Here is a 19,148-nt window from a genome sequence, read left to right as displayed (position 1 = left end):
TCACTGCTAGGATAAATGAGGCAGAAGAAAGAATTAGTGATATGGAAAACCAAATGACAGAGAATAAAGAAGCTGAGAAAAAGAGGGACAAACAGCTACTGGACCACGAGGGGAGAATTCAAGAGATAAGTGACACCATAAGACGAAACAACTTTAGAATAATTGGGATTCCAGAAGAAGAAGAAAGAGAGAGGGGAGCAGAAGGTATACTGGAGAGAATTATTGGGGAGAATTTCCCCAACATGGCAAAGGGAACAAGCATCAGAATTCAGGAGGTGCAGAGAACGCCCCTCAAAATCAAGAATAGGTCCACACCCCGTCACCTAATAGTAAAATTTACAAGTCTTAGTGACAAAGGGAAAATCCTGAAAGCATCCAGGGAAAAGAAGTCTGTAACATACTATGGTAAAAATATTAGATTGGCAGCAGACTTATCCACAGAGACCTGGCAGGCCAGAAAGAACTGGCATGATATATTCAGAGCACTAAACGAGAAAAACATGCAGCCAAGAATACTATATCCACTAGGCTATCATTGAAAATAGAAGGAGAGATAAAAAGCTTCTAGGACAAACGAAAACTGAAAGAATTTGCAAACACCAAACCAGCTCTACAGGAAATCTTGAAAGGGGTCCTCTAAGCAAAGAGAGAGCCAAAAGTAGTTGATCAGAAAGGAACAGAGACAATATACAGTAATAGTCACCTTATAGGCAATACAATGGCACTAAATTCATATCTCTCAATAGTTACCCCGAATGTTAATGAGCTAAAAGCCCCAACAAAAGACACAGGGTATCAGAATGGATAAAAACACAAAACCCATCTATATTTTGCCTACAAGAAACTTATTTCAGACCTGAAGACACCTCCAGATTTAATGTGAGAGGGTGGAAAACAATTTACCATGCTAATGGACATCAGAAGAAAGCAAGGGTGGCAATCCTTATATCAGATATTAGATTTTAAGCTAAAGACTATAATAAGAGATGAGGAGGGACACTATATCATACTCAAAGGATCTGTCCAACTAGAAGATCTAACAATTTTAAATATGTATGCCCATAACGTTGGAGCAGCCAACTATATAAACCAATTAATAAGAATATCAAAGAAACACATCAACAATAGTACAATAATAGTAGGGGACTTTAACATTCCCCTCACTGAAATGGACAGATCATCCAAGCAAAAGATCAAGGAAATAAAGACCTTAAATGACACACTGGACCAGATGGACGTCACGGATATATTCAGAACATTTCATCCCAAAGCAACAGAATACATATTTTTCTCTGGTGCACATGGAACATTCTCCAGAATAGAGCACATCCTGGGTCCTAAATCAGGTCTCAACCGGTATCAAAAGATTGGGATCATTCCCTGCATTCTGACCACAATGCTCTGAAGCTATAACTCAATTACAAGAGGAAATTTGGAAAGAACCCAAATACATGGAGAATGAACAGCATCCTTCTAAAGAATGAATGAGTCAACCAGGAAATTAAAGAAGAATTGAAAAAATTCATGGAAACAAATGATAATGAAAACACAAAGGTTCAAAATCTATGGGACACAGCAAAGGCAGTCCTGAGAAGAAAATATATAGCAGTACAAGCCTTTCTCAAGAAACAAGAAAGTTCTCAAGTACACAACCTAAGCCTACACCTAAAGGAGCTGGAGAAAGAACAAGAAGGAAACCCTAAACCCTGCAGGAGAAGAGAAATAATAAAGATAAATGAAATAGAAACAAAAAAAAAAAAAACAATAGAACAAATCAATGAAACTAGTAGCTTGTTCTTTGAAAGAATTAATAAGATTGATAAACCTCTGGCCAGACTTATCAAAAAGAAAAGAGAAAGGACCCAAATAAATAAAATCATGAATGAAAGAGGAGAGATCACAACCAACGCCAAAGAAATACAAACTATTATAAGAACATACTATGAGCAACTCTACACCAACAAATTTGACAATCTGGAAGAAATGGATTCATTCCTAGAGACATATAAACTACCACAACTGAACCAGGAATAAATATAAAACCTGAACAGACCCATAACCAGTAAGGAGATTAAAACAGTCAATAAAAATCTCCAAAGAAACAAAAGCCCGGGCCAGACGGTATTCCAGGGGAATTCTACAAACGTTTAAAGAAGAACTAATTCCAATTCTCCTGAAAATGTTCTAAAAAATAACAATGGAAGGAAAACTTCCAAACCCATTTAACCAGGCCCACATCACTTGATCCCAAAACCAGACAAGGATCCCATCAAAAAAGAGAACTACAGACCAATATTCTTGATGAACACAGATGCAAAAATTCTCACCAAAATACTAGCCAATAATATTCAAAAGTACATTAAAAGGATTATTCACCAAGACCAAGTGGGATTTATTCCAGGGCTGTAAGGTTGGTTCAACATCCGCAAATCAATCAATGTGATACAATACATTAATAAAAGAAAGAACAAGAACCATATGCTACTCTCAATAGATGCTGAAAAAGCATTCTTCAAAGAGCTGGAGCAAATAATCAAAAATTTGTATGGAATCAGAAGAGACCTCGAATCACTAAGGAAATGTTGAAAAACAAAAATAAAACTGGGGGCATCACGTTACCTGATTTCAAGCTTTATTACAAATCTGTGATCACCAAGACAGCATGGTACTGGCATAAAAACAGACACATAGACCAGTGGAACAGAGTAGATAGCCCAGATATGGACCCTCAACTTTATGGTTAATTAATCTTTAACAAAACAGTAAAAAAAATATACAGTGGAAAAAAAGACAGTCTCTTCATTAAATGGTACTGGGAAAACTGGACAGCTATATGTAGAAGAATGAAACTCGACCATTCTCTTACACCGTACACAAAGATAAACTCAAAATGGATAAAATACCTCAACATGAGACAGGAATCCATCAGAATCCTAGAGGAGAACAGAGGGAGTAATCTCTTCAATATCAGCCACAGCAATTTCTTTCAAGATATGTCTCCAAAGGCAAAGGAAACAAAAGTGAAAATAAACTTTTGGGACTTCATCAAAATCAAAAGCATCTGCACAGCAAAGGAAACAGTCAAGAAAACAAAGAAGCAACCCACGGAATGGGAGAAGATATTTGCAAATGACAGTATAGACAAAAGGTTGATATCCAGGATCTATAATGAACTCCTCAAACTCAACACACACGAACACAGGCAAACATATCAAAAAATGGGCAGAAGATATGAACAGACACTTCTCCAATGAAGACATACAAATGGCTATCAGACACATGAAAAAATGTTCATCATCACTAGCCCTCAGGGAGATTCAAATTAAAACCACATTGAGATACCACCTTACACCAGTTAGAATGGCCAAAATTAACAAAACAGGAAACAACATGTGTTAGAGAGGATGTGGAGAAAGGGGAACCCTCTTCCACTATTGGTGGGAATGCAAGTTGCTGCAGCCTCTTTGGAGAATAGTGTGGAGATTCCTCAAAAAATTAAAAATAGAACTTCCCTATGACCCTGCCATTGAACTACTGGATATTTACCCCAAAGATACAGATGTCATGGAAAGAAGGGCCATCTGTACCCCAATTTTATAGCAGCAATGACCACAGTTGCCAAACGATGGAAAGAACCAAGATGCCCTTCAACGGACGGATGAATAAGGAAGATGTGGTCTATATACACTATGGAGTATTATGCCTCCATCAGAAAGGACGAATACCCAACTTTTGTAGCAACATGGACAGGACTCGAAGAGATTATGCTGAGTGAAATAAGGCAAGCAGAGAGAGTCAACTATCATATAGTTTCACTTATTTGTGGAGCATAACAAATATCATGGAGGACAAGGGGTATTAGAGAGGAGAAGGGAGTTGGGGTAAATTGGAAGGGGAGGTGAATCCTGAGAGACTATGGACTCTGAAAAACAATCTGAGGGGTGTGAAGTGGCAGGGGGATGTGATGTTGGGGTATCAGGTGGTGGGTATTATAGAGGGCACGGGTTGCATGGAGCACTGGGTGTGGTGTAAAAATAATGAATAATGTCTTTCTGAAAATAAATAAATTAATTTAATAATAATAATAATAATAATAATAATAATAAAAAGCATTTGACAAAGAACAGCATCCCTTCCTGATCAAAAGTCTTCAAAGTGTAGGAATAGAGGGCACATACCTCAATATTATCAATGCCATCTATGAAAAACCCACTGCACATATCATTCTCAATGGAGAAAAACTGAAAGCTTTTCTTCTAAGGTCAGGAACATGGCATGGATGTCCGTTATCACCACTGTTCTTCAACATAGTACTAGAAGTCCTAGCCTCAGCAATCAGACAACCAGAGGAAATTCAAGGCATCCAAATTGGCAAAGAATTCAAACTATCAGTCTTCATAGATGATATGACACTATATATGGAAAACCCAAAAGACTCTATTCCAAAGCTGCTAGAACTTGTACAGGAATTCAGTAAAGTGTCAGGATATAAAATCAATGCACAGAAATCAGTTGCATTTCTCTACAGCAACAACAAGACAGAAGAAAGCAAAATTTAGGAGTCAATCCTATTTACAATTGCACCCAAAACTATAAGATACCTAGGAATAAACCTAACCAGGAGGCTAAGAATTTATACTCAGAAAAGTATAAAGTACTCATGAAAGAAACTGAGGAAGACACAAAGAAATGGAAAAATGTTCCATGCTCCTGGATTGGAAGAATAAATATTGTGAAAATGTCTATGCTACCTAAAGCAATTTACACATTTAATGCAATTCCTACCAAAATATCATCCTTTTTTTCAATGAAATGGAACAAATAACCCTAAAATTTATATGGAACCAGAAAAGACCTCGAATAGCCAAAGGAATATTGAAAAAGAAAGCAAAAGTTGGTGGCATCACAATTCCAGACTTCAAGTTCTATTACAAAGCTGTCATCATCAAGACAGCATGGTACTGGCACAAAAAGAGACACATAGATCAATGGAACAGAATAGAGCTCAGAAATAGACCTTCAACTCTATGGTCAACTAATCTTTGACAAAGCAGGAAAGAATGTCCAGTGGAAAAAAGCCAGCCTCTTCAACCAATGTTTTTGGGAAAATTGGACAGCCACATGCAGAAAAATGAAATTGGACCATTTTCTTACACCACGTACACAAATAGACTCATAATGGATGAAAGGCCTCAATGTGAGAAAGGAATCCATCAAAATCCTTGAGGAGAACACAGGCAGCAACCTTTTCAACATCGGCCACAGCAACATCTTCCTAAGAACCTTGCCAAAGACAAGGGAAGCAAGGGCAAAAATGAACTATCAGGATTTCATCAAGATCAAAAGCTTTTGCACAGCAAAGGAAACAGTTAACAAAACCAAAGACAACTGACAGAATGGGAGAAGATATTTGCAAACGAAATATCAGATAAATTTTTTAGTGTCCAATATCTATAAAGAACTTAGCAAACTCACCACACCCAAAGAACAAATAATCCAATCAAGAAATGGGCAGAAGACATGAACAGACATTTCTGCAAAGAAAACATTCGGATGGCCAACAGACACATGAAAAAAATGCTCCACATCACTTGGCATCAGGGAAATACAAATCAAAACCACAATGAGATATCACCTCACACCATTCAGAATGGCCAAAAAAAAAAAAAAAAAAAAAAAAAAAAAAAGTCAGGAAATGACAGATGCTGGCGAGGATGTGGAGAAAGGGGAACCCTCCTTCGCTGTTGGTGGGAATGCAAGCTGGTGCAACCACTCTGGAAAACAGCTTGGAAGTTCCTCAAAATGTTGAAAATAGAACTACCCTATGACCCAGCAATTGCACTACTGGGTATTTACCCTAAAGATACAAACATAGTGATCTGAAGGGGCACATGCACCCAAATGTTTATAGCAGCAATGTCTGCAATAGCCAAACTATGGAAAGAACCTAGATGTCCATCAACAGATGAATGGATAAAGAAAGGTGGTATATATACACAATGGAATAATATGCAGCCATCAAAAGAAATGAAATCTTGCCATTTGTGACGACGTGGATGGAACTAGAAGGTATCACGCTGAGCGAAGTAAGTCAATCAGAAAAGACAACTAGCATATTATCTCCCTGATATGAGGAAGTGGAGATGCAACATGGGGGGCTAAGGGGTAGGAGAGGAATAAATGAAACAAGATGGGATTGGGAGGGAGACAAACCATAAGTGACTCTTAATCTCACAAAACAAACTGAGGGTTTCTAGGGGGAGGGGTTTTGGGAGAGAGGGGTTGGGTTATGGACATTGGGGAGGGTATGTGCTATGGTGAGTGCTGTGAAGTGTGTAAAACTGGCAATTCACAGACCTGTACCCCTGGGGATAAAAAAGCATTATATGTTTATAAAAAAGAAAAAAGAAAAAAATATATATCTATATACCTTATATACATAAAAAACAATATTGACTATTAATAACAAAATAAAAGTGTTAATTATAGTAGGCAAACTTAAAGCAAATTGATATTTGCAAATTGAAAATAACTGGATTTTTTAAAAGATTTTATTTATTTATTTGTTAGAGAGAGAGAGAGAGCCCTCAAGCAGGCAGAGTGGCCAGAAACAGGCTCCCAGCTAAGCAAGGAGCCTGATGTAGGACTTGAACCCAGGACACTGGGATCATGACCTGAGCTGAAGGCAGCATCCTAATGAACTGAGCCATCCAAGTATCCCAAAAATAACTAGATATTAAGTCATATGCCAGTTTATGGTACCAAAATAATAAGATACTGGTAAAATGAAAGACAAAAAATGGAAGTGAATACAAAACTAAATGTTATATTTATATGCACGTATATATAGTCTGAGATATATTCACACACATAATATGTGCATATATGAAATGTACATGTATGCTCATATGTGTATATACATATATGATACACATATGTATAGTGTATGTGTGTACACACACACACACACACACAGAGACACACACACACAACCTTATTTAATGGCAAAGTAAAATAATGGAGAAAGGACACATTAATTTGTAGTTGGTGCTGAGGCCAGTGATTTCCTAAAAGGAGAAAAATAAAGTTGGGTTCCTACATTCCCAATACACAAAGGTAGGCTCCAGAAATATTTAACAACAAAATATGAAAAAATGTGATATGATAGGAAGAAAATGTTGAAGAATATTTTTGTGATTTTTGTTTTAGGAAGAATATCTTATAAGCAAATCTTTTAAAAATGAATGAAAAGGTAAGCTTTTAATTAAATTTCAGAATACAAACTTTTTTTTTGCTATCAAGGAAACAAGAGATTGGTATACAAATGACAAATTCAACAGAAATATTTGTAATATATTAAATTAATAAGTGATCAATATCTAGATGAGTGCTGCCCAAAGGCCTTTTCTATAATGATGAAAGTGTTTATGAAGATATTTTATATCTGTCTTACTCAATAATGTAGCCACTGTTCACATATAACTATTGAATCCCAGAATGAGACTTGTGGGAGGAACTAAAATTTCAACGTTATTTATTTTTATTTATTCAAATTAGTATTTAAACAGACATATGTTACTAGCTACTGTATTGAATCGTGCAGATGCACAGGATGCAAATCAACAAGAAGAGCACAGAAAACCCATGTTATGTGGACCAAGATCTTACAGGAGTAGTAAAGCCAATAGGTATGAGAGGGGCTCCAAATTCACTGATAACAAAAAGAAGGTGAATTAAATCAACATGGTATTATTTTATATGGAAACAAAAATTTAGGAAGGCAAATTATATCAAATTTTTTAGTGAGGATATGAACAATGTATCCTGCTCTTTAGATGGAATTAGAGTCATTCTGAAAAGCAGTATGAAATATTTAGTCAAAATTAGTGGATAAGTGCTTTATTGTACAGTTATTTTTTCACTTCTATGTATTTATCTTAGAGAAATTCTAACACCATAGGGCTATTGGACTGTTGTTAATCATGAAATCATTTATAGTAATAGAAAATCATAAGCAGTTAAACTGTCCATCATTTGGTGAATAGACAGTAAGGTGAGTTTTTTTGTACTACTGAATAATAGCAATGCTTTGAAGTATAAGCTCCCTCTCTCTATAAAACAGTGTGAATTATATTTAGGGGTAAAGGACATACAATGGCATTTTGTAAATTAAATCATGTACATTCATAGAGCAGTGGTTCCTATATTATGAAGAAATTGACATATTTAAAGGGAAATAGTAAATTCGTTTAGAATGGTGACTATTTGAAGAGAATTGCAGTCAAGAATTTAGAAAGAAAATACTAGGAGGGGAGGAGTTAAATGGTGAGGTACTAGGGGGACCCTGAGCTTTCCTTGCTTCTCAGACAGTTGGATAAACATCAAACTATTTTGAACATCTAGAAATATGAGGACTAAGAAAGGAATCCGAACAATTGGAGAGAGAGATTGTGGCAGATGCAAGACTTATATTAATAAATCAGGGGTGCTTGGGTGACTCAGCTGTTAAGCCTCTGCCTTTGACTCAGGTCCTAATCGCAGGATTCTGGGACTGAGCCCTGCCTTGGGCTCCCTGCTTGGTGGGAGGGCTGCTTCTCCCTCTCGCACTCCCCCTGCTTGGGTTCCCTCTCTGCTGTCTCTCTTTCTGTCAAATAAATAAAATCTTTTTTAAAAAAAATCAAAGCCCACCTAGTTAAAGGTCCAAACACTACCCACTATAAGCAAGGAAGAACTCCATAGAGGACAGAAGAGTGGAAAAGAAAAGCCACAACACAACAGCAGAGTGCACACAACATAAACCAGAAACACTTCCTGAAGTCCCAGGCCCAGGACAGTGTATGACCTCTTTTTTTAGATTTAGGGGACTCAGTGATTCCATAGATCGAGATAGTATCTGTGTTATAGGAGTTCCAGAAGAGGAAGAGCCAGGGTGGAGGAAAAGGGCAGAAGGTTTATTTGAACAAATAATAGCTGAGAATGTCCCTAATCTGGGGAAGGAAATGGGCTTTCAGGCCCAAAAGGCATAGAGAACTACCCTTAAAACCACAAAAACAAGTCAACATCATGACACATCATAGTAAAACTTGTAAAATATAAAGATAAGGAGAGAATACTAAACGAAGCTCCAGAGAAAAAGTCCTTAACTTATAATGGCAGACACATAAGACAGGCAGCAGACCCATCTACACAGACCTAGCAGGCCAGAAGACAAGTGGCATAATATATTTAAGGTGCTAAATGGAAAAAAAAAAATGCAGCAAAGAATACTTTATCCAGCAAGGCTGTCATTCAGAATAGAAGGAAAGCTAAAGATTTTCTAAGATAAGCAAATTCTAAAGTTTTGTGAACACTAAGCCTTCAGGAAATATTAAAGGCGGCACTTAGAGTAGGAAAGAGAGATCAAAAGTAACAAAGACTAGAAAGGAACAAAGACAGTCTTCAAGGGGAGCTACTTTAGAGATGATACAATGGCACAAAACTCATATTGTTCAGTAATTAACTCTGAATGTAAATGAACTAACTTTTCCAATCAGAACCCATAGGGCATCAGAATAGATTTAGAAGCAAAACAAAACAAAACAAAAACCCGACCCACCAATATGCTGCTTACAAGACTCATTTTAAACTCAAAGACTCCTCCAGATTGAAAGTAGAGAGACATTTATCATGCTAATGGACATCAAAAGAAAGCTGGAGTATCCATCCTTATATAGGACAAACTAGATTTTAAACCAAAGACTTTAATAAGAAATGAAGATGGGCACTATATCATTATAAAGGGGTTTTCCAACAAGAAGATCAAACAATTGTAAATATTTATGCCCCTAACCTGGGAGCAGCCAAATATATAAATCAGTTAATAACAAACTTAAACTCATTGGTAATAATACAATAATAGTAGAGGACTTTAACACCCCACTCATAGCAATGAGCAAATGATCAAAGAGGAAACAGGGCTTTGAATGACACAGTGGACTATACTAACAGATATATACAGAGCATTTCATCCTAAAGCAGCAGAATATACATTCTTTTTGAGTGCACATGGAACATTCTCCAGAATAGATCACATTTTAAAGGGTCACAAATCAGGCCTTGACCCCTACAAAAAGACTGAGATGATACCTTGCATATTTTCAGACCACAGTGCTATGAAACTTGAAGTCAACTACAAGAAAAAATTCAAATGGTTACAAATTCATGGAGATTAAAGAACATCTTACTAAAGAATGAATGAGTTGGGTTGCCTACGTGGCTCAGTCGGTTAAGAGTCTTGAGTCTTGATTTCAGCTCAGGTCATGCTCTTGGGGTCATGAAATCCAGCCCCACATTGGGCTGTGCATTAAGTGCAGAATCTGTGAGAAAATTTCTCTCACCTTCTCCCTCTGCCCACTTATATGCTCTCTAAAAATAATATTTTTAAAAAACAGAACTAAAGAGGGCATGTGAAATGATGAGCATTGGGTGTTATACTCAACTAACAAATCATGTGAACATTATATCAAAAACTAATAATGTACTGTACCTTGGCTAATTGAATTTAAATAAAAAATAACATCAAATCTCTGGGAAAAAATTAAAAATAATAAAACATTAAAAAATCTAAGTGGAAATAAAATAAAGATATGAATGGGTTAAGCAGGAAACTAAAGGAGAATTTAAAAAATAGATGGAGGCAAATGAAAATGAAAAGTGACAGTCAAATCCCTTTGGGATGCAGCAAAGGCATTCCTAAGAGGGCAGTATATAGCAATACAGGCGTTCTTCAAGAAGCAAGAAAAGTCTCAAATATACAACCTAACCTTATACCTAAAGGGGCTGGAAAAGAGAACAGCAAATATAGCTTAAATCCAGCAGGAGAAGGGGTACTGCCTGTGCTGGCCTTCTGGGAGAGAGAAATATCATGCTGGCTTAGAGTCAGACCTGCCCTAGGATATATGCACTTGAGAGACACAGAGGCACAGGGTTTGGTATAAAGGGGTCCCATTTTCACTGAGGGCCACTCTGTTGCTCTCAGTCCTGCAGTTTTGGTGGTGAAGACAGAAATGGTGTCATCCCTCTTGACCAAAGACCGGGGATCTCACACCTCCTGCTAATAAGGAAGCCCTTAAAGAATAGCCAAGGCCATCAATTCACTGAGCATGAAGAGCTCTCCTGGATTTTATCTTTGGCCGGAGGCTGGGATTCAAGACCAAATCTTAAGGGACCTGTACATTGCAGACCCATTCCTTTCCTCCAGAGAAAAGCCTGTCCATGCTGTGTCTGGTGTCCTTTGTCTTAGAAAAAATGGTCCAGTTTCTGTGCAGTGCAAAGAATCTATGGTGTAGCACAGTGAAAAGCAGCAACAAGGTTATCCAACCTCTGTGCATGTCCCTGCCAGTGAAAGACTATTTGGGGGCACCTGCAAGGTCTTTTGTTCTTGAAGAGGCAATATACTTCCTTCCAAATGTACTCCTGGAAGGGACACTTTCTCTCTGAGTGTGACCCAAGAGATCCCTACAACAATTTGTGCGCGCCCAGACTGCGATTTCTCTTTACTTAATGGAATTTAGTCTTTAACATTTCTGGTTGTGCAACTATAGTTAGTGGATCAGGTTTTTTGTTTTTTGTTTTTTTTGTTTTTTTCTCTTTAACTCTTTATTACATTAAAACTATTATTAGCTTCAACTGGATTAAATTTCAACGAAAATAAGTATAGTTGGGAAGAAACCAAACATGTCATATAAATGTGATGAAGTGAACATTTGATAAATTCAGTATACATTATGAATATTTTTAAAAAAATCTACAAAAAAACACAAATTAATACCAGTTTATTCTGAGGATATGTTTGGTCCTCAGTCTACTAATGGCTGCTTTCATCTCCTGATTTCTCAGAGTATAAATGATGGGATTCAGTAAAGGTGTAATAATTGAATAAAACACAGAAAGAAATTTATCCACTGAAAAGCCACTAGATGGCCAAGCATAAATGAAGATAATTGGCCCAAAAAATAGAGTGACCACAGTAATGTGAGCAGACAGTGTGGACAGAGCCTTGGAGAGTCCACCAGAGGATCGACGTCGGACAGTTACCAGAATGACAGTGTAGGAAATGAGCAGGAGTATGAAGCAGATGAAAGACAACAGTCCACTGTCAACAGTTACCAGCAACTCCAGAATGTAGGTCTCAGTGCAGGCAAGTTTTAGAACACGGGGAAGGTCACAAAAAATATCATCTACTATGTTGGGGCCACAAAAAGGCAAGGTGATAGTAAAAACCATCTGGCTCATCGTATGCACAAAACCAACAGCCCATGAGAGCAGCACGGAGCCCACGAGGACCCGGCGATTCATGATGGATGTGTAGTGAAGAGGTTTGCATATTGCAATGTATCGATCAACAGCCATGACTATGAGAAGAGTCATCTCACTGCCGCCTAAAAAGTGGAGGAGGAACATCTGAGCCATACAGCCCCACAAAGAAATAGTTTTATACTCTGTGAGGAAATCTGTGACCATCTTAGGAGTTGTGATTGTGGAAATACACATATCCAGGAAGGAGAGATTTCCAAGAAGGAAGTACATTGGTGTGGAGTACAGAAGTGAGTCAAAGGTTACAGTGACCACGATGAGAAGGTTTCCTGCCATAATTGCTACATAGGCCAACAAAAATATGAAAAAAAAGAAAATTTCAAGTTCCCACGTTTTGGTGAGTCCTAACAAAACAAACTCTGTTACCATTGAGCTATTCATCTTATTCATCTAGTCTACGTAGGGGTTTGCAGAAAGTCGTTAAAATGTAGAAAATCTGGAAAAAGTAACAGTTTAATCTGTGATAATTTTGAAGATATGGCCATATAGAAAGTAGTATTTGATTTATATACAAAGAGAGAAGATGGACATTTCTGAAAAATATATTTTAATTGATTAATTCATGCAACATTCACATTACTGTATTTTTTTTTCAGTAAGAAAAGTCATAAAAGATGAGAAGTTTGTCATAAAAATTTTAAACATAGTTTGCAGGCACAGATTGTCTCCACATTGATTTGTTTTTATCCAGAGTTTATGAGCAATGAGTTCAATGGGTCAAGCAGTCCAAGAGCCAAAAGGGCGTTAGTCAAATGAGTTAGTTCAAGTGTATAGAAACATAGTCATTGAACTGTGGTGCCTATTATTTTATCGTTTACCCCTTTCCCCTGCTGTAATCTGAAATAGTCAGGTAAGTGCATGTGACTTGAATTATGTTCCTACTCAGCAAATAACTTCAGGAATTTAGCAAATTCTTCCCGAAGCTTTAAACTGGCTATAGCCTGTGGTGCGTTCTTACCCGCCCCCACAAAAACTATAATAAAACAAACTTCCCAGTTTCTGCCCAGGAACATAAATACTTCTTAGTGTACAGATTTCCTTTATTCTTTTCTTTTCTTCACCCCTCCGCTCCTCTCTCATTTCTCCTCTCACTTCCCTTACCCTCCTCTCTTCTCCTTTCCCTCCCCCTCCTTTCCCCTCCCCCTCCTTTTCCTCCTCTTCCCCCTGTTTTCCCTCCTTGTTTCTTTCCTGTCTTCTTTTTCTTTCCCCCTCTCCCTTCCTTCTCTTCTCCTCTCCTCTCCTTCCCCTCCTCCTCCTCTTTCTCTACCTCTTCCACCCTTTCCTGCCCCTCCTCCTCAACTACCACCTCCTCTTTGTTCTTCTGTAGAGCTCTTTATCTTAAATACTTTGGTTTCTGGACAAAACTGCTGACTTTGGCTCTTTAGCCTTTTTGCCTATTTGCATCAGTCTCTTGTTGCTAGGTTCTTGGCTGAAGTTTGCTTTCTTGTCCCTTTGCAATCAGTTTATAGGTGGACGATGACCAACCAGCAGATTTTTTACAAGTAAATGTTTCCTTGGTCCCTACACGCTTATCTTCTTTTGTACCCAGTGCTTTCCTCAGATGTTTCATACTTGTATGCAGACTTTTTCTTGACTCTTACACTGGCTCATGTATCTTTGCCACTCGTACTTTGTGTGTATTCCCATATTGAGCTGACACTGATCACTTTTAAATACTTTTTCATTTTGATTTAGATCTTTTCATCCCAGATTTTTTTTCCTGTTTTCTTCTTTTTGAAAAACTATTAGTGATACACACAAAGACACAGACATAGTTACAGAATCATACATATACACATAAACAAAAATACATATACCATGTTCTAATTCTGGAGCCCCAGAACAGATTGTGTAAAATCTATTCTGAATATAATTTTTTTGACTTAATAGTTCATAAAATACTCAGACATTATTATTTAGCCCAACTATCAGAATAACGGAAAAACAAAAACAAAAAACCTCGAACCAAGAGTCAAGATTTATATTCTAGTCCTGGCCTCTACATTTACTAGGGAAATATGGTCTTAATTTTTTGAACATTGATTTATTTTTCAATATATATATATAAAGTAATACCTACTCTTCAACCTCACAGATTGTTATGAGACTACCAAGGATAACATATATGGACTATATTTGTGTATTTCATTGTATACCCATAGGTACTATGGATGTGCATTCACAAAATTCTGTCTTTAGCATTATATCATTTTTTGGTGATTATAAAGTTACCCAAACCAGTAAGAACCACAGAAGAATTTTACTATGGAAGACTTGGAAAAACAGACAGTCTAAATGAATGTTTTTCTCTGTTAAATTTAATGATATAATTACCTATTTGTCTCCATTATAAAGATTTATTATCATCATTGGTATTCTATTTCATGTAGTAATTGAGTCACGTACTATTTATGTGAAGTTTCAAAACAATGCAGTCTTCAGACTCAAAATATTAAAGGAAAAAATCTTGAGAATTATTAAAGTAATTTTTATAGTTCAATAAGTAAAATTGGAAAATAATCAGCAAAAACCAATACTTACTAATTTAGGATTTTTTGGAATTTCATGAGTCTCTTTATAAAATATATACAGCTAAGTGTACATATAGATGGATTCAAATATGTTATTATAGATGAAATCATTCAATATGACAATTTGTACATATGACCAAAGATGAAATATCTTTAAAATATATTTTTTCTACTTAGAGACAAGTAGAAATAAATTGGAGAATGAAAAGAAAATTCTTCCTAACTTGAACCAATTAAACCTCAAATGGAAAATTTAAACATTTGAGAGTGTAAATTATACAAATACAGTGAACTGAAATGAAATAAAAAATAATTGAATAAATGTGAATCAAAAAAAGCAAAGCCGGCCACACTGAAAATTTTATTAAAAAAGAAAAATGAATCAAGCATGGTTTGGTTTCTCTCTGGCAGGAATTTTGTCTGAGAATGGATAACCTGTGATTGGAGAGCCTAGATCTTTCTGTGACATTTATGTGACTTAAGGATGAAAAATTAGTGCCCTTTTTTCAACTTTGGTGGCCTGCCTAGGGAAAAAAATGCTATGAAATGTCCAATACTGAGTGTCTATATTTAGTAATAATGTCTTTTCTATACATTTACACAAAAGGGCTTAAACAGCGTATGTAGAAATATATACATAACTTTTAATAAAATAAGAGTTGTACAGTTTGTATTGATCCTGAGGGATTTTTTTATGAGTCTTTTTTTATGCGAGAGTTAAGTCATGTATAGTTTAGATAACCCATGCCTAAGTATTATTCACTCACCACAAAAAATGTTTGGAATGGAAAAATCAGACTTGCTGTCAGAATAACCATTATAAATATTTTTTAATTAAAAAGTTAACTTGTACACTTAATAGAAAAAGGCTCAGTGTTTAAGATGTACAAAGGGCTTTGTTCCATATAATGACCAAATTTAAAATATTAAAATTAATTGCTTTAAACGTAGGTAGAAAAAAGGCCAGTGTGTTTAGAAGAATAGGAAATAGTCCTTGGGTTCTAAAATTACCAAAGAGATTTATTAGCAGTGCAATTAGGTAATTATATTGAATGAAAGGTTAAATGACTTCAGTGAACAAAATAAGCGTACTTGGGGGAGGAAATTTTTTAAATTTATTTAAATTAATCATTTATCTTACTTATTTCATGTGCTTTCTGTATTGAAATAAATACTCAGTAATGTTGATAAGTAATATGAAATCAATGTTTCTTATTTTCTTAATATGAGACTTTATTATTTTATGTTTCAGACTTATCACGGATGCTATACTTAGCCAAGGAGGAACCTAATTTTTCCATTCTTTTAATATTCTAAATCATTTTGTCTTTTTATCTCATAGTGATAACTAATTTGTTTATAATCCTAGAATACAAACTTGAACTATAAAACTGACCCCTCAAATCAGGAATGTGGCTCTTGTTCTTAGTGAAAGTAGATACATTGTAAAATTGCTAGTTGACCAAAATTATCTTTTACTGTTGCCCTCATGATCAGAATAATATTGTTTCATTCAGTTCTAAGTTTCTTATAAAACAACTCCTCCTTTATTAAAGTATACAATTGCAGTTTTTTTGTTAGCACTGCCATTTAAACCTACCAGTTCTGAGGAGTGGCCTCTTCAAAGGTGTGCAGAAACAGTTAGATCCTGAATATATATTGTTTATCTTTTTTGCCTTCATGAATATACAGGACAATAATTTGCAGGTACCAAAAAAAAAAAAAAAAAAAAAAAGGACAAGGACAAGAAACATAAATAAAATGAAGGCTGGTGATCAGTTCCCTAAAGGGAATTACTAAAATAAACATGGTGGTGTTCCCAAGAGTTCAGAACAAGGACTTCTCTCATTATTTAAGTGAATTGTAATTCTCCAAGTGTATCAGCTACGTGAACTTTCTCTAGTAAGTGCTTTCCAGAAAAATCACTAACTCAAGTGTTTTGATAACCAATCATACAAAATGATCTATCATAAATGATATACTTGAGGAAATTATTATTCTATTAATTAGATTTCATCAATCTGAATACTTATAATTAGTAACTGAATGCAATTATTCAAGTAAAATTAAAGTAATCTACACTGAGCAAGGCTTATAAGGAAATTTATATACTAGAGACCAGTTTTGAGCAGGAAAAAAATCTTATTTTACCAGAGAAGGGGAGAGAACAGAGAGAGAGAGGAGAGAAAAAGAGCAAGTGAACCAGCACACACAAAGAATGAGCAAGGAGAGGCTTTCATCATGGTAAGCAATAAATGATGAGTTAGTGGAGTTTAGCATTCAATGACCATTCTAAACATTTAGAATTCTTTAGTCCTTTACAATTATGTAGAATTTGATGATGACTCAAGACTATGAAAAGAAGATCATGGAGGCAACTATAGTAAAACTTTTATAGTAAAACAATATAGATAAATAAAATAAAGGCTAGCAGTGTGACAATGTACGGTTGCTCATGAGTTCATTTGCCACAGAATTATTTCTGGGTCCCTTGTATTATAGCTCTTCCATGTTTGTATAATTAGAATACTCTTGAAAAGTTTACAAGAAAGTAAGGGGAGTAAATGTATGATAAATGTGGTGCCACATTCATTTCCAAAGTCCATAGAAGACATTCCTAATAGGTTTCTCATTCTTTCTGACTGAGCCTAGGAATTTTTTTTAATTTAAATTCAATTTAGTTAACAGTTTTTAAAATTTATTTTACCTATGCAGCCATTAGCAATTAGAATTGCCATGAAAAATAAGTTTTTAAAACATATTTTTCTGGGGTGCCTGGGTGGCTCAGTGGGTTAAAGCCTCTGCCTTTGGCTCAGGTCATGATCCCAGAGTCCTGGGATCGAGTCCTGGGATTGAGACCGGCATTGGGCTCTCTGCTCAGCAGGGAACCTGCTTCCTCTTCTCTCTCTCTGCCTGCTTCTCTGCCTACCTGTGATCTCCATCTGTCAAATAAATAAATAAAATCTTTAAAAAAATATTTTGCTAGGGAGATATATGCCACAGTGTAGTGTGGCATTTGAGATGTTTGAAAGAAAGAAAAGGAGTCTTTAATACAGAAATTAGGAAGATAATATTAGACCAATATTGTATGTCCTGACTTGATTACCCAAATCATTGAATTTTTCAAAATAAAGTTGAACTGTTAGGAGTATATGGTCTAGTGCCAAACTCAAATAGGACAGATATACTTAAAAGGAAGAAAAAGTGATAAGAAGGGAAAATATGTAAGTTCAATATTCAAGGTAAATTTTAAAACTTTTGCACAGCAAAGGAAACCATCGGCAATATAAAAAAGGAACCTACTGACTGGGGAAAGATATTTGGGAGTGATATATCTAATAATGGGTTAATATCTAAAATACATAAAGAATATATATAAGTCAACACCAAAAAAATAAAAACAAAAAACAAACAAACAATCTGAATAAAAATGGACAAAGGTCCTCCATTGATATATTTTCCAAAGGAAGCCAAACAGATGGTCAACAGACTCATGCAAAGATGCCCAATATGATAATCATTAGGGAAGTGCAAATCAACCACAATGACAAACCACAATGACATATCATCCCCCTTACATTTGTCAGAATGTCTAGAATCACAAGACAAAACACAGTGTTGGTGAGGGTGTGGAAAATAAGGAACTCTTAAGTTATGTTGGTGGGAATATAATTGGTACAGCCACAAACAGAAACAGTATGGAGATTCCTCAAAAAATTAAAATAGAATTACAGTTTGATCCAGTAATTCACTGCTGGGTATTTAACCAAAGAAAATGAAAATGCTGATTTGAAAAGATATATGCACCACTACATTTATTGAAGCATTGTTCACAATAGCCAAGCTATGGAAGCAACCAGTGTTCATCACTAGATGAATGGGTAAGGTATAGTATATATATAGTATATATATATATATATATATATATATATATATATATATACATATACACAATGGTATATTACTCAGCCATAAAAAGAATGAAATACTGCATTTGCAACAACATGGATGAACCTAGAGGGTGTTATGTTAGGTGAAATGAGTCAGAGAAAAACAAATACCATATGACATCACGCATGTGTTGACAATATACAAATGAACAAAAAAACAAAAAGCAGAATTAGATATATAAATACAGAGAACAAACTGATGGTTGCCAGAGGTGAGGCAGTTGGGGGGACAGGAAGGTGAAGGTGAGTGGGAGATACAGGCTTTCAGTTATGGAAAGAAGAAGTCACAGGAATAAAAGTCACAGCATAAACA

General features: G+C 35.7%; 1 protein-coding gene across 1 annotated transcript; it reads right to left on the bottom strand.

The window, feature by feature from the left end:
• Positions 1 to 10,066: 10,066 nt before the first annotated feature.
• LOC101689928 (olfactory receptor 4K13-like) lies at positions 10,067 to 12,744 on the bottom strand. The gene is made up of 2 exons (XM_004782245.2): positions 11,823 to 12,744; positions 10,067 to 10,083 (listed from the first exon to the last, which is right to left on the bottom strand). Exons 1-2 carry the CDS (start codon positions 12,742 to 12,744, stop codon positions 10,067 to 10,069), a joined length of 939 nt encoding a protein of 312 aa, XP_004782302.2.
• Positions 12,745 to 19,148: the final 6,404 nt, after the last annotated feature.

Source organism: Mustela putorius, unplaced genomic scaffold (assembly GCF_011764305.1).
Source record: "Mustela putorius furo isolate JIRA1106 unplaced genomic scaffold, ASM1176430v1.1 tig00003896_pilon_pilon_pilon, whole genome shotgun sequence".
In the NCBI taxonomy this organism is placed as follows: Eukaryota; Metazoa; Chordata; class Mammalia; order Carnivora; family Mustelidae; genus Mustela; species Mustela putorius.
The sequence above is the reverse complement of the archived record's forward strand: the minus strand, read 5'-3'. Positions and strand labels throughout refer to the sequence as shown.